Below are 23,771 nucleotides of genomic sequence, written 5' to 3' on the forward strand. Positions count from 1 at the left end.
GGCTTTTTTTGTAGCAGGAGCTCCTTTGCATATTAGGTCACACCCCCATGATGTAGCCAATCCTCCAAGTGCTTACAGTAGGCCTTGTAATAAGAGCCCTGTAAACTCTTGGAGGACTGGCTACAACAGGGGCTGTGGCCTAATATGCAGAGGAGCTCCTGCTACAAAAAAAGCCCTGAGATGGATAACCGCTTAAACCGAAGCAGAGAGGCAACTGTAGCCGAACGTGACTGTAATCCGTCACTTTCTTTTGTACTGTGGACTGCAGACAGTAGCATGTCTTAACCTAAGCCAGGAGTGGCCAAACTTTCTTAAAGTAAGAGCCACATAGAATAAACGCCAGATGTCTGAGAGCCGCAAGACGTGAACGTCAGATGTTTGAGATTTGGAAGACATGAACATCAGATGTTTGAGAGCCACAAGACATGAAGGAAGAGAGAGAGGGAGGGAAAGAGGAAAGCAAATATATGGGGCAGGGGAGATAGAAAGAAAGCAACTTTAACTTCAGATGCATTATCCAAACTGCCAACTGGCTTGGCTTGGAGAAGTGATTTAAAGAAGTGATTTAAATGCCTTCTCCAAGGCAGTGGGGGCTTCGAGAGCCACACAATGTGTGTGAAAGAGCCACATGTGGCTCCCAAGCCACAGTTGGCCGCCCCAACCTAAGTGGTCACTGCAATTCCTGGTGTCCTGAACGGATGAGTGATTGCGGTTTGCTGGGCTCTGGAGTTAGCGAGCAGGAAGAAAATCATCAAATGCAGCCTCCTCCGTGTATTCTTCTGTGTAGCTTTCACCCTCTGAACCTTTAGCTTGATCTACTTCTGTCCTGTTTGTCTTGTCTTTCTGTCTGTGCTATTCCTCTTTTCTCCTCATTATTAGAACAGGCCCTTTTGGTGCACATGCTGGAGCCCATAGAGGAGCTTCCAGAGGATGAAAAAGGTAATGTTAGGACCAGTCAACTGCCCTGCCATGGTAAATTTACTGGGAATGTAAATACATCCATTTTTGGTGTCTCGCAGGCTTCAAGCATGGTTTATGGCTCGGGTGGCGGAATAACATTTTCCAGTCACATGCAGAAACTGTCAATTGGGTCAGGTTCTAAAACATTCCACCGATCATTTCTGTCTCCCCTCCAAAACAGTTTGTCCTTTGCTGCCCTTCAATTCCTACATCATTCTTCCTCCGGACTGCTAAGACTGCAGGTTTAACTCTGGATCGGGGTGGCCAAACTTGCTTAATGTAAGAGCCACATAGAATAAACGTCAGATGCTTCAGGGCCTCAGGACATGAATATCAGATATTTCAGAGTGGAAGGAAGGCAGGCAGGCAGGCATGCAAATAAATGGGGAAGGAGGGAGGGAGAGGCAGAAAGAAAGCAACTTTAACTTTAAATGCATTCTCCAAGCCGCTGGCTTGGTTTGGAGAAGTGATTTAAAAAGACAAATGCCTTCTCCAAGCTGGCCAGCGGGGCAGTGAGAGCTTCAAGAGCTGCACAGTATGTGTGAAAGAGCCACATGTGGCTCCTGAGCTGCAGTTCACCCATTCCTGCTCTGGATTAAATTTAGTGAAAGTCCATCATATATGACTGGAAGTGTAGATATTATGATGAGGTTAGAACGCACAGAACGCCATGTGTGAAAATGGGAGCGTGCAGTGGGTCACACTTTAACCCTTACATGTGAAAATGCTGGCTTAGGAGTTGTTCACAGCAGAGGGTTTTGGAACCAGCATGCCAGGTATATGGATTTAGAGATGCCCTCTTGCATTATTTTAGGGCCTATCTGTACTTAAAGTGACTTTGTTTTTGTGTTGGCTGAAGATGCCATCTACCCTTTACTGTAGGGTTACCAGTTGTCCTCTAACAAGAGCATATCCTCTTTTTTGTGTGTTTGTTGAGGCTTTTTTTAAAAAGCTGACAAAAATATCCTCATTTTGGGTTGGAAGGTTAGAAATATTCCTATTTACTTCCAGAGCTCATTTTGTAGCAGGAGCTCCTTTGCATATTAGGCCACACACCCCTGATGTAGCCAATCCTCCAAGAGCTTACAGTAGGCCCTGCAATAAAGTCCCTGTAAGCTCTTGGAGGATTGGCTACATCAGGGGGTGTGGCCTATTGTGCGAAGGAGCTCCTGCTACAAAATGAGCCCTGGTTACTTCTCCTTGCAGAGTAACAAACTATTGTTTGTTCTTGCTCTCTAAACTAGCTTCACACTGCAGTTTGCAATCTTGTTCAGAGGGAAAGTGCAAACCATGTTTTTGTGATTTGGAAGTAAACCTTTCATTAAATCAGAAGTCCCCAGTTATCTCTAAGAAGGAGGGGTGGCTAGCTGAGCATGGGCTTATTCATGTAATTCCAAACAATTGTTTGATGTTGTATCAGTCTGAACCATCTTGATCTTCTTCACATTCAGAAATTTGGGGCATTATTATAGATCAGGGAGGGTTGGTGGCTCAGTGGTAGAGCATCTGCTTAGTAAGCAGAAGGTCCCAGGTTCAATCCCCGGCATCTCCAACTAAAAAGGGTCCAGGCAAATAGGCATGAAAAACCTCAGCCTGAGACTCTGGAGAGCCACGGCCAGTCTGAATAGACAAGACTGACTTTGATGAACTGAGGGTCTGATTCAGTGTAAGCCAGCTTCATATATTTACAGTTCTTCTTATCTTTTCTGTAGCTCTTTCCCATGTACAAAGTGATTACTCTCATCCTTTATCCTCATAAAACCTGTGAGATGTGTCAGGGTGGGGAACTGTGACTTGCCCAAGAATGCGTTAAGACTTTTATTACCAGGCTAGAATTTGAATTACAGTCTCTTACAACCAAACCAAATTTATATATAGCAAACTTGCATTGTTTTCAGAATTGCAAATTAACCAAGCGGCGTTACAAATGTCCATATGATATCATTGCAAACCTCTTTCATGAAGTTGTAATGACCCACGCCCCTCCCTAACTGAAACAGGGTGGGGCTGTTTTTCGGTGGCTCAGAGATTTACACAGAAGGTACTGGAGTGGGCAAAAAACCCCCACTCCAGTCTGACAAGGTAGAACTGTCACCAACTTGTCTCTCCCTTTATTGGAAGCCCACTTTATAACAGATATGGTAGCATGTCTGTTAGAGGCATTAGGTCCCTTGTCTATTGTGGCAACCAAGACAGTGGAGGAAACAAGGGTTTATCAAAATTCCAATTTATTACTAAAGCAAGCAATTTAAGGTAAGACTGGTGAGCAAAAGAAATAACAGCTCATAAAGTTTCACTAGGTTACCTTCAGCGACAGGATCACCAATCCTTAACAGGTTCCTAAACTTCAAAGAGAGTGCTGCCCTGATCTCCTTCAGGAAGGCCTTTCACTAGTGAAGGTAAATCTCAAGTTTTAAACCCCCCAGCCCACACCTCCCACCCCAGGAGCACACAACACAAATTGATATCAGCTGGCCTACAAGTGGTACAGTTGTCAGCATACAGTAATTGGATGGAAGATATGGGATCCAGTTAACTTACATAAGCACTTACACACAGGTGTTAGTGCATTAACATTTCAGCTTCACACGTCTTTAGAACACTATTATTTAAAAAAAACCCATTTAAAAGGCTGTATTCATTACAGAAGTGTTTGTATAGCGGTTTTTGCCTCTGTGAAGTGTAGACCTGGTGTATTTTGATGCTGTGACATATTGCTTGAAAAAATAATTCCTGTTGTGTTTCAGAAACGGAGAAAAGTGAGACCAGAGTAGGGAAGAATAAGCATCATATTATAAGCACTTTGAAGAATAACCCTTCTTTAACAAAAGAGTTGAGAGCAGTATTGGAGCAGACTCTGACAGAGAAGTTGGAATCCTTGGGAATTAAATCAGTAAGATCACTTTACATTCTTTCAAGAGATGGAGGGGACAGATACTTCTCCCAGTCACTCAAATTTCTCAAGATTCTTTTGAGACAACCGCCTCTTCACATGTTACAGGACCATGGGCATTTGTGTTATCCTTGCCCTTCGTATTTGAATTATGGTTAGCATATTTCCATAATGCTAGCAATATTTGTTATACTTAACTTAGGGGTAATTTGAGTCATGGACATAATGCACTCTGCCCTTGAAATCAGTATTTCATCAGAGCATCTAACTTGAGCTGGTGAATTAGGTGCACGTTAAGGAGAAACGCTCATTAGTGAACGGGTAAAGGCAGTGATAAAATCTGTTTTGTTTGTTTAAAAAAGCTACACATACGTCATTATTATTGAAAAATTAGGAGGGGGAATTGGTCTTCCCACACGTAACTTGTGTCAGAGCAAACTACTGTACAAAAGCAGCGCTTTAATGGGACAAAACGGAAGCCCTGTGGTTTCTTAAAGACTAAAGGCTCTTCTGAATTCTCCTTTTCTTGCTTGTAAATTCCTGTTTCTTTGTGGGGGTGGGTTTATGCTCTACACATGTTTTGCTCATTCTGTTGGTTGATTCAGTATCACATGGGTTCAGGGGTCATATAATAGAAAAACAGGTTCCGGAGCTCATCAGACCCTGGAGAGCCGCTGCCAGTCTGAGTAGAATTCAGTATAAGGCAGCTTTCATATATGTTCACAACTCATTTGGATATGCCACACACCGCTGACATCACCAGAAGGTGTACTAAATTAAATCAGCAGTTCAGCATCTACCTTAAAATGCTTCTTGAATTATAATTGTCATAATAAAACCTTACTCCCATCATACTTTTAAAATTATTTTCTCCTCTGTGGCCATAGTGTCATGATGATGATTTCCATCTGCTTTATATATTTTGATTATTTCCCCATTTTTTGTGGGGGGAGATATTGGAAAGTTTGTCCAGGAAAATTCTCCCAGGGGGTTTGAACAATGGAGCCCAGAAGAAAATATTGGGGGGGATTAAGAAAGAAAGAGCACAATAAAATTTAGAAGTTCCGGAGCTCTGGTCCTGTGAGCTCCTGCCCAAAATGAGGCCTGCATGGATTTATGTTCAGGATATCTCGCAGCAGAATTAAACTGCAGGTTTTTATGCTAGACATAAGCTGCTGTAATATCAAATCAACCACTAGAGAGGGCAAAACATACCCCCCTCCCTCCCAAGGAACAGGAACTTAAAGAAAGGGAAATCTCTAACACTGTTTATTCCACTTGGAGTGTTGTGAGTCAGAGATTGTGTCCTTAGATACAGATTCTTACACAGTAGCATAAGTAATGTAAGAATCCTTCTGAAGGACAAATACTATATTTTAGCTTGGAACAAGTCCAGAAAAGGGCAACTGGAATGATTAAAGGTTTGGAACACTTTCCCTAAGAAAAAAGGTTAAAACGCTTGGGGCTCTTTAGCTTGGAGAAACGTCGACTGTGGGGTGACATGATAGAGGTTTACAAGATTATGTATGGGATGGAGAAAGTAAAGAAAGAAGTACTTTTCTCCCTTTCTCACAATACAAGAACTTGTGGCCATTCAATGAAATTGCTGAGCAGTAGGGTTAGAACGGATAAAAGGAAGTACTTCTTCACCCAAAGGATGATTAACATGTGGAATTCACTGCCACAGGACGTGGTGGCGGCTACAAGCATAGCCAGCTTCAAGAGAGGTTTGGATAAAAATATGGAGCAGAGGTCCATCAGTGGCTATTAGTCACAGCATATTATTGGAACTGTCTGGGGCAGTGATGCTCTTTATTCTTGGTGCTTTGTGGGGGGGCAAAGTGGAAGGGCTTCTAGCCCGACTTGTTAACCTCCTTTTTTTTTGGCCACTCTGTGACACAGAGTGTTGAACTGGATGGGCCATTGGCCTGATCCAACATGGCTTCTGTTATGTTCTTATAAGCAAAAGTATTTATATCCTATAATGGAACAAAAGAGTGTTTAAATCTTAATAAGTATTACCAGGCCTCAGATTCAGCAGGAGCTCACAGGAGCACAGCTCCTGAACCTTTCTGAGGGTTCCACCTCCTCCTCCCCACCTACCTTGTCCATCGAATAGTAGGTTCAGCTGCATAACAATTCCTGGATTAGGAGAGCAGCCAGCCAGCCACCAGGGACTTTGTCATACCCTCAACAGCCCTCATTAACCCCTGGAGAAGCCCACGCCACCCTTTCTCCAGTTCTTATGTGATTTTGGGTGGTGTGTGGCTTGCTGGGCTTTTGACTGTGGGGGAGTAGGGTGGCCACGGAGAGCCTCAGGTGAGTGAAGCCTGCTTGGGCTGGCAGGCCTCTCTTGCCCAGGGCTCTCCTTTCTTGCGCTGGGTTGCTTTTGGGGGGGGGGTGACATATGCTAATGAGCTCCACCACCTATTTTTCTACAAAACAACCCCTGAGTATTACATTGCTGTACATTAAGAGTGCAATCTTCCTCTCCCAGGGAGTTCGTGGTATCCCCAGTGATCATTTGACCAGAGTGTTAATGTCTGTCGAATCTGCTCGGGAAGAGAGAAAGAAAGAAGTCCCCGACATTCAGCACATCCGAGAGCAGCTGGAACGGCAAATGAACGTCAGAGTTGCAGAAAAAGCATCTTGCATTCGGCATTTTTCCAGCCCTCTTCTGTCTTCAGAAGGTGTTGTAGCTTCCCAAGTGTTTTGTTGTTGTTGTTTCCCGTCACTGGATTCAGATTTGGGTAACAATGCCCCCATATAAATTATTCTTGGAAGTAATTTGCCTGCTCAATTTATAACAGTGAGCTCTTCACACTTAATTAATCCTTTTAAAAACTGATTGTCTTTTGACTAGTTTATGATTGAGCACTTTAAAAATGATGTTGCAAAATCGTGTTACTGATGCTGTGTTGAGGGCAATCAGCCAAGGCCACAGGGTTTCTTTGTGTGCATCAGTTTCTTATCTTATTTTTATTTATTTACATAAATTATCGTCTGCCTTTCTGACTTGGACTCAAGACGGGGTACGCAGGGTGAGCCAGTACAATCGAAAGGATGGGACGTTTAATGAACAATGTAATAGAGAGACGGTTTGGTGTAGTGGTTAAGTGTGTGGACTCTTACCTGGGAGAACCGGGTTTGATTCCCCACTCCTCCACTTGCACCTGCTAGCATGGCCTTGGGTCAGCCATAGCTCTGGCAGAGGTTGTCCTTGAAAGGGCAGCTGCTGTGAGAGCCCTCTCCAGCCCCACCCACCTCACAGGGTCTCTGTTGTGGGGGAGGAAGGTAAAGGAGATTGTGAGCCGCTCTGAGACTCTTCAGAGTGGAGGGCGGGATATAAATCCAATATCATCTTCTTCTTCTAATAGGATGCAGGGCTCTTTTTCTAGCAGAAGCTCCTCTGCTAGATGTAGCCTGATGTAGCCAATCCTCCACGAGCTTACAAGGCTCTTAGTACAGGGCCTACTGTAAGCTCCAGGAGGATCGGCTACATCGGGGGAGTGGCCTAATATGCAGAGGAGCTCCTGCTAGAAAAAGAGCCATGGGGTTAGGGTTGTAGAACTATTCGGGAATCTGAAAACAGAACTGAAGCAAAGCTTCAGTGTAAGTCTTTGCTTGGCACTTCAAATGATACAAAAATTGCATAGTAGTATCCTAGTTTCAGCAAGTTAAACACAGTAGCATAGACCAGAGTCCCTGATAACTTTCCTAAGTAAAATCAAGATGAATAGCTGGATGAGTCTTTCTGTAGCTGCTCTTTTCGTATCTAAGTAACTTTGTGAATCATTTAGTACAGTGTGACTCTATTGCCTGCATTGAAAAGCTCTCTTTTGCAGAGGTTGCGGAAAGCCAGGAGAGTGGGAGCCTCCCTGACCTCCTCTGGCAGGCCAGTCTATAAAGTGGGGGCCGCCACAGAGAAGGCATGTGTAGGGCAGTTGTTGATTTTGCCCACTTGCAGGTTGGCACCTGCAGAAGACCTGGCTCGGATGAGCGAATCCAGGGCCATGCATGGCCTGCAGAGGGCTAGATATGGGCTTGCACCATCTTCCGAAATGCCTTTAATTTCCTCAGGAGAATCTTCAGCTCTGGCACTAGATACTTTTATAAACTGTGGTTTAATGTTTTGGCAGCTGGATGAAGATCTCACAGTTTCTGTCTGTGATTATGAGGTCACACCAGTTTGTCTACTTGTAATTTTATGCTTTAAACACCTCTCTCCTTTTCCGAATGTCACAAACTCCTTTCTTTCCACAAAAACTTGGGAACATCACTCATTTGATGACCTTCACTGGGATAACACAATACTGAAGAGGGTACCTGAAGTGATCTTAGGTTCTTCACTATGTAATCTTTTACTAAATTTAGGGGAAGTTTTTTTGGGGATTTCTTGTGAACAGTATACAAAATGTTTCTATCCAATTTGGAGGAAGCAAAGTCACTTGTATTTATTATGGACATAACATTTATCTGGATTTTATTAGACCGACTCCTCCCTGGGTTTGTGGGAAGGATACCCGTAATTACCACTAAGAACGTAAGAGATGCCATATTGGATCAGACCAGTAGCCCATCCAGTCCAACACTCTGTGTCGCACAGTGACCAAAAAAAACAGGCTCCATCAGGAGGTCCATCAGTGGGGCCAGGGCACTAGAAGTGCTCCCACTGTTGCCCCCCCCCAAGCACCAAGAATACAGAGCATCACTGCCCTAGACATAGAGTTCCAACAATACTCTGTGACTAATAGCCACTGATGGACCTCTGCTCCACATGTTTATCCAATCCCCTCTTGAAGCTGTCTATGCTTGTAGCTGCCACCACGTCCTGTGGCAGTGAATTCCATGTGTTAATCATTCTTTGGGTGAAGAAGTACTTTCTTTTATCCATTGTAACCCGACTGCTCAGCAATTTCATTGAATGTCCACGAGTTCTTGTATTGTGAGAAAGGGAGAAAAGTACTTTCTCTACCTTCTGTATCCCATGCATAATCTTGTAAACCTCTGTTCTTTCTTACCCAGATGCCATTTGACTGTATGTTCCTTACTAGCAGTGATTTGTTGCTTTCCTTTTGGGTACCTGCATTCTGATTAGAACTTGCATTTCCTTACAGTGAGGCAGAAGGCCCATCGTATAGGAGGCTCGTTATCTACCGTGTTACCCAAACCAGCAAAGCGCTCATTTGTCAAGCGCCCAACTGGACGAAGAACGATGGCTGTTGAAAAAACATCTACACCAAAGTAGGAGGCACCTTGCAACTAAGTCTATACTGTTGAAGTGTTGGGTTGGTTTTACAGTTATAAAGTGGCTTCACGGCCAATACAGTATAAAAGTGAGAAGGAAACAGGAAACCTATTCCTTTGATCCCGGCTTCTTCCAGGTGAAGTTTGACATGTTCTTTTTGTTTCAAACAATTTTTATTAGTAACATATGGTAATATATTCAGTTTCTTACATCCTTAATAACTACTTTTTCCTCTATCCCATGTATTACTTTCTACCTACCCCTCCCCCCGTTACTTGACCCCCGCCGGTGTACTATACTTAAAACATTATTATTAAAGGTACCCTTAATTAAGAAGAACCAAAATTCATATCCTCCTCCCTCTTATACTTAATTATTATCAAAAATGGTCCAATGCCCTCTCTTTTTCTTCAGTTGCCAAGCCAAGTACTTCCCAGGCTTGTTTGCTCCCTCAAAAGATTTCTGTTGTAATTTTTTTAAATTCCATTCCATTTCCTTATTTAACAAATGTCTCATTTGTGTTTGCAATATTGTAATCTCCCTTATAATTTTCTTTTTCCTGGGCCTTTTTCTTAATTTCATTTTGAATGTCCAAGATCTGCTTATCTTTTGCTCTCATCTTTATTATTCAATGTTATTAATATTCCTCTCATTACAGCCTTATAGGCATCCCACACCGTCTGGAATTCTATATTTTCTCTGTCGTTTATTTGGAAGAAAGCTTTAGTCTCATTTTCTAGAGATGTCACTATTTCTTTATTTTGTAGTAAATCATTTATTCTTCATCTTCTCAATTTTTTAGACAATTTTGTAATCCACATTATTGGGTTATGATCAGCTCCTATTTTGGATAAAACCTCTATTTTCTTTGTTATAAGTCCCAGATCTTTGGTACCTCACAACATGTCAATTCTAGAAAAAGAATTATGTCTGGCTGAAAAAAAGGTGTAGTCCCGTACCTCAGGATTGAACTTCCTCCATATATCCTCCAAACTCTCTTGTTTAACCAGTTCAAAAAAAGATTTTGACAATTTCTCTTCTTTGTCATTTTTTTTCTTCCCAGATCTATCTATTGTGTTCTGGATTGTTCCATTAAAGTCCCCCATCAACAAAATTTGGTCATAAGTCATTTCATCAAGATGTTGCATAATATTTTTTAAAAAAATGTTCTTTGCACCATTTGGAGCATAAAGTCCCAACAACAAAGTTTTTTTAGCATTCAATAAAATTTCCACTGCGAATGTACGTTCCATCTTTATCTTTAAAAACCAATATCGAGTCTAATTCTTTTTTAATATAAAAAATTACTCCTCTCTTCTTCTGTTCAGCCAATGTATAAAATTCTAGTCCCAACTATATTACAATTTTGGTTTTTTATCCAATGAAATGTTGCCCTTCTTTTTTGTGGTGAATTTAGTCCGTTTACATTCCAAGATATTAATTTGTAATCCATCATGATGCAAATTCTTTATTTTCTCCATAAAATCTACGCAGTTCCTGTGTGTTTGTAATTGTAATCCTTTTCCCTTGAGGTTCAAAGCTCATACCTTCAGGTATTATCCATCTATATCTCATTCCATTGTCACGTAATTTTTCTGTCAGTTTTTTATATGCATTCCTGTCAGTTAACACTTGTCTTGGCAACTCTTTCATAATTCTTATCCTACTACCTCCACTATCAATGTCTTTTCAAAATTTTTGTTCATGATTTTTCCCGCCATTTCTTTTGTCATAAATCTTATGACCACATCTCTTGGCAGATTGTTCTTTTTTGCATAGAGTGAATTCACTCTATACATATAATCATACATATTTCTATTCCCTTCAGGATCTTCCTCCAAAAATTCTGCAATTATTTTTATTATGTATTCTTTCAAGTCAGATTCTTCATCTTCTGGTACACCTCTCAGACGAATCTGTGTCTCCATCAACTTGCAGTCATGTATTATCACCTTTTCTTGTAATTTTAATAAGGTGGAATCATGTGTTTTCACTCTCTCTTCCACCTCCTGTACTTTTTTTGTTATTACTACAGTCTCATTTCTGAGATTCTCTATCTCTTTTTTTAATTCTTTTTTTGAGTCCTCAATATCCTTTCTTATTTCTTTTTTAGAGGCAGTTATCATTTCTTTCACCTCCTTCATTATCCTGGCTTCCATTGCATCTAGTTGGGCTTGCATTTTCTCCATTGAAGCAGACCTAGTACGAATTTGCTTTGGGTCTGACATGTAAAGATCGAAAATTTTTATCTCACCAAATTAAATTTGGACCATCAGGTTTAATAGAGTGAAGCTTGCCCTTTCCAATGAACCCAATTTCGCCGTCCTCTGAGCCTCACAGGCTCAGATATTAATGCTTAAACTTTTTATTTTCCCCAAAATGGCGGACTCAACTTTTGCTTCACTTTAAACATTTTTCCTTCTTTTCCCTTTATCCAATTCAGATCTTCTTCACCACTGTCCAATAGTCCTTATTTTAAAATTACCAACTCAATTAACTCCACCAATTTTTAATGTCCCAGTCACTTTAAAAACGTTTTTAAAACTTTGTCCTCCCAACAATGGCTGCCGATGTTTCTCTCTGATATTATAATCCTAGAGTAGGCTGTTTACTTCTTTTACTTCCTTCTTCTTCCTCTGGTACTTCTTGCTTTTCCTGCTACCAAGTCTCGTTTTGCTGGTAGAGAAATCTCGCGATGTCTGACATACTTCCTGTGTTGACTGTGAGTGCTGCAGATCTATGACGATGGGGCTACTTCCTCAACCGCAGATAGACAAAACAATAAATTCCTTTCTCCTTTTAGCACTGTCTTTAAAATTTACAAAGTTCAAATTTAGCCCCTTTTCTTCTCCTCCTTTCAGGCTTCCATTATATCCAACTCCCACCTTTTAATTTTGCTTTAGTTTTGCTTTAGTTTTAGTTAGTCCCGGAGTTAATTTTGCTTTAGTTTTAGTTAGTCCCGGAGTGAAAAGATAGCGATCAATACCATTTTTTTGTAGTTTATCCAAATCGACACCAGTCTTTTGTAGATTAGATGTTTAAAGTTGTAAAAGAAGACTCAGATCCTGTCGAGTTTAAGTCAAATAAATGACTCTGGAAACTTCTGTAGATGATGAATATGCAACTTCTCTCTGGAGATCCCTCAAAGGAGCCCCCTCCGGGACTCCCTTTCAGTCAAGGTAAGTCTCCTCAAAGTATCTGTGAATATCTTGGACAATTCTCTAGCTGAGAAAAGTAGGCAGAAGGCATCAGTTTGCCTTTTACTACCCCGAACAAAAGTGCCAGCCTGCCCCCGTTAGGGAAAGCAGCTCAGCTCGCCATTTTCCGATCCCGGAAGTTTGGCATGTTCTTTTAAGCAGGGCTTCTCTTGGAAGTGTAGTGTACACTGCATGTTTTGTTTACTTAGCAGGGCCTTTTTTGTAACAGGAACTCCTTTGCATATTAGGCCACACCCCCTGATGTAGCCAATGCTCCTGGAGCTTACAGTACACCCTGTACTAAGAACCCTGTAAGCTCTTGGAGGATTGGCTACATCAGGGATGTGTGGCCTAATATGCAAAGGAGTTCCTGATACAAAAATAGCCCTGCTTAGAACATTTATAATGTTTGTCTCTTCCAAAACTTACAGTGCAGAGATAATGCCCTCCTACACCCATTGTCTTCAGTGTACTTAGAAAGGTTTACCTCTGGGTAGGAATGTATTCTAAATTGTCCAGCTCAAGCATGTTAAGTAAAATTGTAAGAGGTCAATATTTCTAACGCTGTTACAGGAAAGAGTAGTTTGCATATAGCTTCTCTTTGTTTCTTCCAGAACCAAGGAGAGTGTTTTGGGGGATAACGTTCCCAGAAAGTCGCTTAGTATTACGTAAGTTTTTCTTCTTTTTGGGCTATGTGCAACACCGTAACCCAAATTCTGTACTCTGCTGAAATACTGCACAAGAATACATGTGAATTGGTGTAAACCATTTTGCAAAATCAATTCTAAGATCCAAGTTTGTCAGTTTGCAATTTAGGGGTGCCAGCTGACTTGAAGAAGAGCGTCCTTTCCCTTCAATAAGAGGTCATTTCCCAGGAGAAGTGACTTGCTTCCCTGCTGCGATGACCTTCAGCTGCCTATTTCCACACATTGAACCTCTATTAAAGCGACAGGGCATTTTTCTCCAGGTCAGTTGGCAACCTACTGTGGAGCAAAATGTGTACGAGCTTTAGGATAGATAGTTAGGCAGTAGGTTTCTGGGGCAAGAGAGCGCTGTGGTGCAGAGTGTTAAAGCTGCAGTACTGCAGTCCTAAGCTCTGCTCACGACCTGAGTTCGATCCCCGGTGGAAGCTGGGTTTTCAGGTAGCCGGCTCGAGGTTGACTCAGCCTTCCATCCTTCCGAAGTTGGTAAAATGAGTACCCAGCTTGCTGGGTGGAAAGTGTAGATGACTGGGGAAGGCAGTGAAACCCGTAAAAAGTCTGCCGTGAAAACGTCGTGAAAGCAACGTCAACCCAGAGTCGAAAATGACTGGTGCTTGCACAGGGGACCTTACTTTTCTTTCTGGGGCAAGGCAGTGAAAGAGAAAAGGGACAGGCTATTGCACAGTCTATTGGGCTTGAACATCTGCAAGCGTTTTAATAATAATAATAAATTTTTATTTATATCCCGCCCTCCCCGCCGGGGCAGGCTCAGGGCGGCTCACAAAAACATGATGTGGTATCATTTTGCTGATTTTTATTTATTTTTTTGCTCTCAACAGCTGTTAACAAGCAATCAGGAGGGATAGAAACGTGTTTTATTAAAACAAATCAATGAACGATTCTTTTGATGTAATAATTGTTGCGTATCAAAATTCACTGATGGATCATGTATTTATAGCCCTGCTTATTCTGGACTTGCTTACTATCTTTTTTTTTTTTTTTGCCATTAAGTCACAGCTGACTTATGGTGAACCTGTAGAGTTTTCAAGGCAAGAGATGTTTATAGGTCGTTTGCCATTGCCTGCGTCTGTGTAGTGATGCTGGTATTCCTTCCCCCCCACCCCCAAAATTAAAAGTTTTATTGGATTTCAGATATAGGAAAAGGGAAAGGAAAGATTCTGTGGGGAAATATAGGAAAATCAGGGTTGGAGGGGGAGAGCAAATGTTTCTCTTGCTTACATTTTCTTCCTTATTACAAATGCATCTAGTTCAATCACATCTCCATCTGTATATCATTTACAATTAGTATTTTCCATTTTGTCTCTTATAACATTCTGTCTCTTTATAACTCTTACTTTGGCTTACAAATACACATTTCTTATAATTGCACCATCTTATTCAGTGTATAATACAGTACTCACTCCTTCTCTTATATTCTTATCTACAAATATGTTGCCACTTAATTGTCTCAAATTCCAACCTTATACTGCACCCAACCAATCGTACAGTGGCTGCCAAATCTTCTTATTGTCTTGTATATTTCCTTCTCATAATTTTACAGAAAGCAAGTCCATTTCTGCTGTCTCTAAGATGCTGGTATTCCCTGGTGGTCTCTTGTCCAAATACTGACCAGCAACGTAAACCCAAAGGATACTTTGACCAAAATTACTAAAATACATACATTGATTTTTTCCCCCTTTTAGAACCCCACCATTTAGCTCAGAGGATGAAGTGGACGACAACGACATCATGCAGTCCTACATCTCACCCGAATTATCGCAGCCCCGACCCTCCGTGAGCGGTAGCAAGAACGCCTTGGCCAGAGCAGCAAGCCAGAGTGACGGGAACTCCCTGGAAGAAGACGAGGTGGAAGAAATCAAGGGGAATCTGAAGCCTTCGCAAGGTGAGGGAAACTACTTCCACTGACATCCTTACAGAGGAGCAGGCAGCACCCCGCACTTTCGTGAAGCACAGCTAGCACATATCCACCGAGTCTGACCCACCCCAGACTTCGTTTCACTGTGGTTTCCTATATGGCCCCCAGAGACTATGCTGAACCCACTGACGATTGTAGTAAACTTCCATTAGATCCTAGCTTTAATATTCCTGATCAAGCAGACCACAAATGGGGGCTCACAGATTTCCGTTCCCCGTGTGCATTTGAATCATCTTGCCCTATTTCTCTTTCTCACCAATCCATAGTTTGCCCAGAAACCAGAACTGCAAATCACAATCAGATGGTTTGATCCTTGGCAGGGCTTTTTTAATAGCAGGAACTCCTTTGCATATTAGGCCACGCACCCCTGATGTAGCCAGTCCTCCAAGAGCTTACAGGGCTCTTATTACCAGGCCTACTGTAAGTGTCAGGAGGATTGGCAACATCAGGGGTGTGTGGCCTGATATGCAAAGGAGTTCCTACTACAAAAAAAGCCCTGATCCTTGGTATGGAATACCAGTTGCCAGCCAAACAACAGGGAGAGCAGCATGCCTGCATGTTCAAAGAAACTCCCCCACAAGGCTGGGCCCATTGTACCACTCGTGAGCTTCCTCCTTTGAACCAGAAATTATGGGGAGGCTGCAGGTAGAACTAAAAGACTTCAGCCTGTTGATGCTGCCGCTTTTCAGGTCATCCATCAGAATAAAAGTGTCATCCCTGTTTCCCACTTCAAACAGATGAGCTTGTTATTCTAAATTCCTATCCATTTCATAACATCATCTGCCAAAGTGCATCACCGCAATCTTTGTGTGTTGCGCAGCAACAGTTGCATGTGATTTTGTTTGTAAGCCGACCTCGTCTCATTTCTGCAACCGCATAGGTGTGCCCATTCAGAAGGGGACCGAACAAGTGGAGAAGACTTCTCTGTGCCAAAGAAAAGAAAGCCAGTCTTCCGGAGGAATTAACGTTGCCCTGTCATTTGTTCAGAAGAACGCTCAGGGAGTGAAGGTATTGGACGGTATTGTTAATGACTTGTATCGTCAGTGAGATATGCTTCCTTTCATGAAACTCCCGCTTTTATAGGGGACAGTTTGAAGGATAATTTATTATTGCAAGAAGCTCCTTTCCAAATCATATTGATTGCTTTCTGTAAATGAGTATGTTTCTAAAATGTTTATGGTCTTCATTTATTCAGGGTACACTATCTGTCTATTAATGTACACTAAAGGTAAAGGTAGTCCCCTGTGCAAACACAAGTGGTTTCTGACTCTGGGGTGATGCTGTTTCACAATGTTTTCATGGCAGACTTTTTACGAGGTGGTTTGCCATTGCCTTCCCCAGTCATCTACACTTTTCCCCAGCAAGCTGAGTACTCATTTTAACAACCTCGGAAGGATGGAAGGCTGAGTCAACTTCGAGCCAGCTGCCTGAACTCAGCTTCCGCCGGGATCAAACTCAGGTTGTGAGCAGAGCTTAGGACTGCAGTACTGCAGCTTTACCACTCTGCGCCATGGGGCTCTTTAATGTACACTACCTATCTGTTAAAAGAAACCCTTGAGGCTGCAGCCAGGTATCATTCAAAGCATATCTGGAAAAACAGAGCCTGCACTTTTTGTTTTGTTCTAATTTATATCCTGCTTAAGAGCCCCATGGTGCAGAGTGATAAAGCTGCAGTCCTACAGTCCAAGCTCTGCTTAGGACCTGATTTCGATCCTGGCAGAAGCTTGGTTCAGGTAACCAGCTCAAGGTTGACTCAGCCTTCCATCCTTCCAAGGTCAGTAAAATGAGTACCCAGCTTGCTAGGGGTAAAATGTAGATGAGTGGGGAAGGCAATGGCAAACTATCCCATAAAAAGTTTGCCAAGATGGTGATGTGACATCACCCCATGGATCGGTAACGACTCAGTACTTGCACGGGGAACTACTTTTACCTTTTTATACCCTGCTTTTCTTCCTGATCTGTGGCCCAGAACAGTTTTTCACATGGTCCCTGCCTAGGGTGGCCAGACCGTCCCGGTCTCCCGGGACTTTCCCGGTTCTGGCCACCAATTCCCGCCTCCCGGGCTGCCTATACCGGGACCATTAAAGGTCCCGGTTTAGCCAGCCCCGGAGGCGGTGGGCCGCGGGCGCCTGCGGGGAAGGCGGCGAGTGAGGGAGGGAGTGTCCCTGCGCGTGCGCAGGGCCCCTCCCTCCCTCACTCGCCGCCTTCCCCGCCCACACGCGGGGCCCGGCGGCGGTGGCGGAGGCCTCTCCGCGGCCTCCGCTGGTCGCAGGAGGCCCTCCAGAGACTCTGGAGGGCCTCCAGCGACCAGCGGAGGCCCCGGAGAGGCCCCGGAGCGACCAGCGCCGAACAGCTGAGGCCTCTCCGCGGCCTCCGCTGGTCCCTGGAGGCCCTCCAGAGTCTCTGGAGGGCCTCCAGCGACCAGCGCCGAACAGCGGAGGCCTCTCCGCGGCCTCCGCTGGTCCCTGGAGGCCCTCCAGAGACTCTGGAGGGCCTCCAGCGACCAGCACCGAACAGCGGCACGCTGAAGCAGCCTGTCGGTCACTTCCAGGTTCCTGTCCTGCATCTCGACCTGTGTTATTAGTGACAGGCTGCTTCAGCGTGCCGCTGCACCAGCCCCCTGGGTCCCACAACGATGGGACTGATGCCACAGGGACGGGCTCGAAACACTCTATAACCCCTCAAAAGAACAGCAGTCTAGCTCGCTTCCCCCGAGCCCTGCCGCCATAAGCCTCAAGGGGGCTAATTTTGCGGCATTTCCTGGCGGGAGGGTGGCACCCGCACGGGACACCTATCAAATGAAAGAGGGGGCGCAGGGCTATCAGAAATAGCCGGCGGAGGGAGTCGGGAGACCACCCCACTGGGGGATCCACACCCCGAAAGTGATGAAGGTGGCGCAGATAGAGCCAACAGAGCAAACAGGACAAAATAAATAGGCTGCATTATGCAGCACAGTTGAGAAAGTGCCTTATCCCATATACTGATGAAGTATATACAGGATTTGAGAACAAAATTGTTTCCGGCGGTGATATTTGGGGGATTTTTGGGGACGTCACAGGAAGTGCTGTGAAGTCACTTCCTGTTTCCAGCAGTGGCATTTGGGGGAAATGATGTCATTTGGGGGAAGTGATGTCACTTCCCGTTTCCGGCAGGTGACGTGGGGGAAATGATGCCACAGGAAGTGGCGTCACTTCCTGTTTCCGGCGGTGGCATGACGTCACCGGAAGTGACGTCACTTCCTGTTTCCGGCGGCGCACGCGCTTCGCGCGCACGCACCCCTACCTTCCCCCCCCCCCAAAGGTGTCCCTGGCTGGCCTTCAGACATTATGGTCACCCTATCCCTGCCCCCCTCTACCCAGTCCTCACAGCAGCAACGTTATGAAGACAGGTTATACTAAGGGGTCATCTGAGGTCCCAAGATCATCCCAACAGGCTTCCCTGGCTGAGCAGAGGATTTGAAACCAGCCTTCCTAGGTCCTAGTCCACTACTCTAACCGGTATGCTGTCCCAGCCCTCGTATGATTAAAAACAACAACAATCTCCTATGCTCTGTAACTGCATGAGCTCCTTCCTGGCTTCTGAGCCCATTCAAGCTGTTGGTGTAGCTTTAGGAAACTGTAAAAACTCTTCCAACATTCTTACAAATGGTAAAATATTTTTAACGATAATATTGCTACTTTTTTGCGTTCATGTCTTGTTCATACTAATTTTGCCTGCTATGGCACAAGGCGACCGAAGCTAAGGATGTTCCAGGCCTTTTTAATTTCAGTGGAGAGTGCCTTACCTGTCTCCAGCAGAAACTGGTAGAAAGTAAAACTGATTGAATCTTGGCCAGGTTGTAAGAACATCAGATGAGCACTGCTGGATTAGACCAAGGGTCCGTGTAGTCCTGCATCACACAGTGGAGGACCAATATGTGTTAGATAGCATAACAAAGAAATTATAAATGTATGCAACTGATCTATTGTGAAAATGATACTATTTTTGAGCTAGACCTATTATTGTATCCTGTCAGTAGAGGGCACTGTCTTCATTGCTAGAGACCAACAATGGCCTCCCCCCCCCTTCCTGTTTGTTCCGGTAGTATTGGTAATGTGTTTCATAAAGCAGTTCACACTACTGATCTTTCAGCACACACACACACACACACGCACGCCTTTTGTCTAGTAGAGAATGGTGTTTTTCCCCAGAAAAAATGGCACTTATTTTGTGATTTCACAGTATATTTAGACCTAAGAAGCAGATTCCTATCTGGAATTTTAAGCCAAGTATACAATTTATCTGAAAAAGAAGAGTTGATTTTTTAACTGTCAGACACAAACTCCTTGGTCTCACGCAAGGCAAGGCTTTTTGCACTTGCAGCTAGAAAAGTTAGATCCAAGGCGCTCCTAGTAATGCACTACATTGAGCTTTATAGTTCAGCATATTTATTTATTTATTTAGAATTTATATCCCGCCCTTCCCACAAGTGGCTCAGGGCGGCTTCCAACAGTAAATAAAAAATTAAACAATATTTAAATATGAAAGAATTAAACATTTAAAACAGATAAAACCTTAAAAATTAATAAATATTCTAAATATAAAAGAGGAAAACTGGCAAGTTGCATTAAATTCTCAAGCTAGGTATAAGCTAGCCGGAAGAGGGTCGTCTTACAGGCCCTGCGGAACTGAACAAGGTCATAGTAGTTATAATTTTAAAGATGCATTCTTGAAATTTTAGAAGTGTATAGTTTTAATCTGAAGATTTGGTTTTTAAGGAAGATATTTTTGAATGTAAATCTTTATTTTAAAAAAAGGTAAAGGTAGTCCCCTGTGCAAGCACCAGTGGTTTTCGACTCTGGGGTGACGTTGCTTTCACGTTTTCATGGCAGACTTTTTACGGGGTGGTTTGCCATTGCCTTCCCCAGTCATCTACACTTTCCCCCCCAGCAAGCTGGAGACTCATTTTCCCAACCTCGAGCCGGCTACCTGAACCCAGCTTCCACCAGGATTGAACTCAGGTCATGAGCAGAGCTTAGGACTGCAGTACTGCATTTTCACCACTCTGTGCCACGGGGCTCTTCTGTAAATCCTTATACTGTGATCTTATATTGTAATGGTCAATGCCCACATACAATAAAATTATCCATTCATACTAGGCTGTTGACAGGTTAACAGGACATACACAGAACTGTTCTTCTGGAACAGCTCCAGCGTTTCAGAAAGTGGAATTTTTTAAAAAACACAGTTCTTCCCTCCCCATTTTAGTTCACAGGAGTCATGGAAGAGGATGAGGACGACTGGGATTTGTCCTCTCTGGAAGAGGAGACCTCTTTGCCAGCCAAAGATGCGAAAGTCAGAAATGGAGCTGCCACTAAGAAGGATGATACAAACACCACATCCGCGGTCCAGCCTGTGGGGAAACTTACCAAGACAGAACGTACGATATTAGCGGTGGTAATAAGTCCTTCTCGGAAGCTCTGATGCTCCCAGGTGGAGCTGGGTCACGTACCTCCCCTTGAGTAGACTGGGACCAGTTTCTCACTAGACCTTTAATTCTGGTTTAGCCGTGTCCCCAAGCTGACATTCTACACTAAAATCATAGAGATGGTTTCTCTAAATCCCCGATTCTGGTGTAAAATGTCAGTTTGGGGGCAGGGGTAAACTAGGGTTAAAGGTCTAGTGCGAAATTGGTTTGGGAGAGATGAAGATCTCACGGTCCACATGGTGGGACTAAGGGTGGGGTTTAGTCAGACCTACGGAGGCTGCAGAAGGAAGATATTAACCAGTGTATTTCCTGTATTAGGGCTAGAAAGAACTGCAGCAGAGCGTTCTGCCGAAAGGCAAATTTCCCTTGGCAAATGCTCATGATGAAAGTTCTTGAATCAGGGCAGCTTCCCTCTCTCACGTGCACTTCCTAATTGCCCCCTGAGCCTCCTTTCATCTCCTCCCAGGCATCCCTTCTCAACCGAACGAGATTGCCTGTGATCCAGCTGTATCCAGTTTGGTGTAGTGGTTAAGTGCGTGGACTCTTATTTGGGAGAACCGGGTTTGATTCCCCACTCCTCCACTTGCACCTGCTGGGATGGCCTTGTGTCAGCCATAGCCCTGGCAGAGGTTGTCCTTGAAAGGGCAGCTGCTGTGAGAGTCCTCTCAGCCCCACCAACCTCACAGGGTGTCTGTTGTGGGGGATGAAGGTAAAGGAGATTGTGAGCCACTCTGAGACTCTTTGGAGTGGAGGGTGGGATAGAAATCCAATATCTTCTTCTTCCTTTGCTCTTGCAATCAAACCTTGGGCCTTCCCCCCCCCCCCCCCGCTTAATCTTAACGCATTTGGAAACAGCTTGGTTGCACTGCACTCGCTGGTTACTTCTTGTCCTTCATCACCTGATGTGTGTTCTCTGCAGGGTCATTATGCAGAGAGTTGCTTCATACCATCCCAGAATCACAAGCATCCCACAGCCCAAGCGGAGTTACATTCAACACCTTTTACCCTGCAAAAGTATTGCTTTTGGGATTAGAAGGCGATGGGTACCTGGTACCTACTTCCCACCCAGAACCTCTTCCCAAATTCCTTTTTCACCTTCGGTTTTCTGCAAGACCATCAGTGTACTCAGCTGGGCAAAAAGCACTTGGGGAGATGGGTGATGGGGGGGAGGCAAGCAGTGGGTCTGAGGAGGATTGGATTACCGCCTCCTTCCTCTTTCTGTACAACTGAGAGAGTTTGCAACCGAGGAGGAATTGCTGCTGCCATAGAAGTTTTCATGGACAGTGGAGGTCTTTGGCATGATGGTATTGTTTAGCTAAAGAAATAGTCTTGCAGCCTGTCCCATAATACTGAATAATTGGTACATCTGATCTTCACAAGCTATGCAGCACTGATCCCTGTCAGTCCACAGTGCCGGGAGAGGAGTAGGGGCTCCGTGAGGCCCAAAGATGTGCAGTTCACCAGGTCTCATATCACTTATAGCAACCCCAGATGGCACCTGCAAAGTAACGCTGGGCCAAAGGGATGAGCAGGCGGTCAAAGGAGCCAACTGGGTGAGGGGAGGAAGGTTCCTTCCCCGCAGGTCCTTCTCTGTGGATCCCTGTGGGTCCTCCTCATTTAGAGCCAGTTTGGTGTAGTGGTTAAGTGTGCAAGCTCTTATCTGGGAGAACTGGGTTTGATTCCCCACTCCTCCACTTGCAGCTGCTGGAATGGCCTTGGGTCAGCCATCGCTTCTCACAGAGTTGTCCTTGAAAGGGCAGCTTCTGGGAGAGCTCTCTCAGCCCCACCCACCTCACAGGGTGTCTGTTGTGGGAGTAGAAGATATAGGAGATTGTAAGCTGCTCTGAGTCTCTGATTCAGAAAGAAGGACGGGGTATAAATCTGCAGTCTTCTTTTTTAAATGTTTTGATTTTCCACTGCTGTTTGGCCCATCTAATTGAGTATTTCCTTTTTTTTCTTTTTTCAAACCAACAGGTCTTCAAGATGCAGATAGCACACTGAAAAGCAGCTTAGTCACGGTCACAGACTGGAGCGACTCTTCAGATATCTGACTGTCCATCTTTGGAATGCGATCTTATCTATAACGAACTGATTTCTGTTGACTTTTCATGTGCGCTAACAAGGGACTTTTGCTTACAAACCTCAGACATCTTTAATTTCTTTCTGAATGTGCAACGCTGGTTAAATACCTCTAGCTGGTTCTCCACTTTCAGGAAGGCAGTATTCATCAATAAAACAGTATTACCCGATCCAGTATTTTAAGTAATCGAAAACAAAATAAAGCAACTTTATACTGAACTTCATATAAAAGGGGAGCAGCATTTGAAATAAAGTTATTGTTTTTTTCATTCAGATACTACTTTGTTCAGACACAGGAAACTGCAAGTATGAAATTGGTAATACGGTGACATGACCAGGACATATTTTAACTAAAATGAAGACCTAGGTATTTAAAATGCCTGACCTGTTCTATTTCTTTCCCATCGAATAGCCATTTGTGGATTTTACAAGACTTAGCAAGCACCAGCATCTTAGATTTTTCATAGTTCAGATGCAATTTGTTTTCTTGAAAAAAACGGAGACATCTATTCAACGGTCATCTGAGCCCAACCCTCGTGTGAGAAAGGAGTACTGTGTCATCCGCGTATAACAAGATGGGTACGTGCAGACAGCCCAATTTTGGGGGGTGGCAGTCTATTTCTGTTAGTACAGGAGCCAAATCATTGAGGAATAGATTGAATAAAAAAGGAGCAAGTATGCATCCTTGTTTAACTCCTTTATCCAAGGTAATTTTGGGTGTTAGTTCCCCAGTAGTTGAGGTTTTGATTGGGCAAGTGGTGGAGGAATGTCGAGTTGTGATTAATTTGAGAAGTCTCTTATCAATGCCCAGTTGATGGAGTTTAATCTGTAGTTGCTCTCTGTCTAGAGTCGAATGCCCCTTTAAAGTCCGGAAAAAGCTGCATAAAGTTTGGAATTCCTAGGGGTAGTACTCCATAGAATCATCAGGCCCTCAAATTAGTAACCACCTACTCTGCCTGGCAGCACTTTCCAAGGTTGCCAACGGAGAATAAGTAATTCCTGGCCCCTGCTAATGGAGACCCTCTTAACTGGAGATGTCAAGGATTGACCTTTTGCATACAAAGCCATGCTCTTCTGCAGGGAGGGCTGAAGCGTTTCTTTGACCAGAGGAATCTGCAAGGGGTTCTGCGGAGCACACTCCTGCCCCATCACCCCAGAGGCTCCGCCTTTGTTTGTGACGGCATCTTTGCCCTGCACATCCCAGGGAGGAGAGGGGAAGCGATTGTGCCATCTGGTTGAGAGCCAGTTTGGTGTAGTGGTTCAGTGCGCAGACTCTTACCTGGGAGTACC

At 43.9% G+C, this 23,771-nt stretch overlaps 1 protein-coding gene across 1 annotated transcript in view; it reads left to right on the forward strand.

Moving 5' to 3' along the window:
* Positions 1-22,713, forward strand: part of DZIP1 (DAZ interacting zinc finger protein 1) — a 59,877-nt gene extending 37,164 nt beyond the window's left edge. The window contains exons 12-20 of the mRNA XM_060235235.1: positions 880-939; positions 3,708-3,853; positions 6,351-6,543; positions 8,971-9,097; positions 12,913-12,966; positions 14,703-14,902; positions 15,816-15,943; positions 20,183-20,354; positions 22,377-22,713. Of these exons, the coding sequence (XP_060091218.1) occupies positions 880-939; positions 3,708-3,853; positions 6,351-6,543; positions 8,971-9,097; positions 12,913-12,966; positions 14,703-14,902; positions 15,816-15,943; positions 20,183-20,354; positions 22,377-22,453 (1,157 nt within the window). The 3' untranslated portion in view covers positions 22,454-22,713. The remainder of the gene's footprint in view (positions 1-879; positions 940-3,707; positions 3,854-6,350; positions 6,544-8,970; positions 9,098-12,912; positions 12,967-14,702; positions 14,903-15,815; positions 15,944-20,182; positions 20,355-22,376) is intronic.
* The last annotated feature ends 1,058 nt before the right edge of the window (positions 22,714-23,771 follow it).

Source organism: Heteronotia binoei, chromosome 3 (assembly GCF_032191835.1).
Source record: "Heteronotia binoei isolate CCM8104 ecotype False Entrance Well chromosome 3, APGP_CSIRO_Hbin_v1, whole genome shotgun sequence".
In the NCBI taxonomy this organism is placed as follows: domain Eukaryota; kingdom Metazoa; phylum Chordata; class Lepidosauria; order Squamata; family Gekkonidae; genus Heteronotia; species Heteronotia binoei.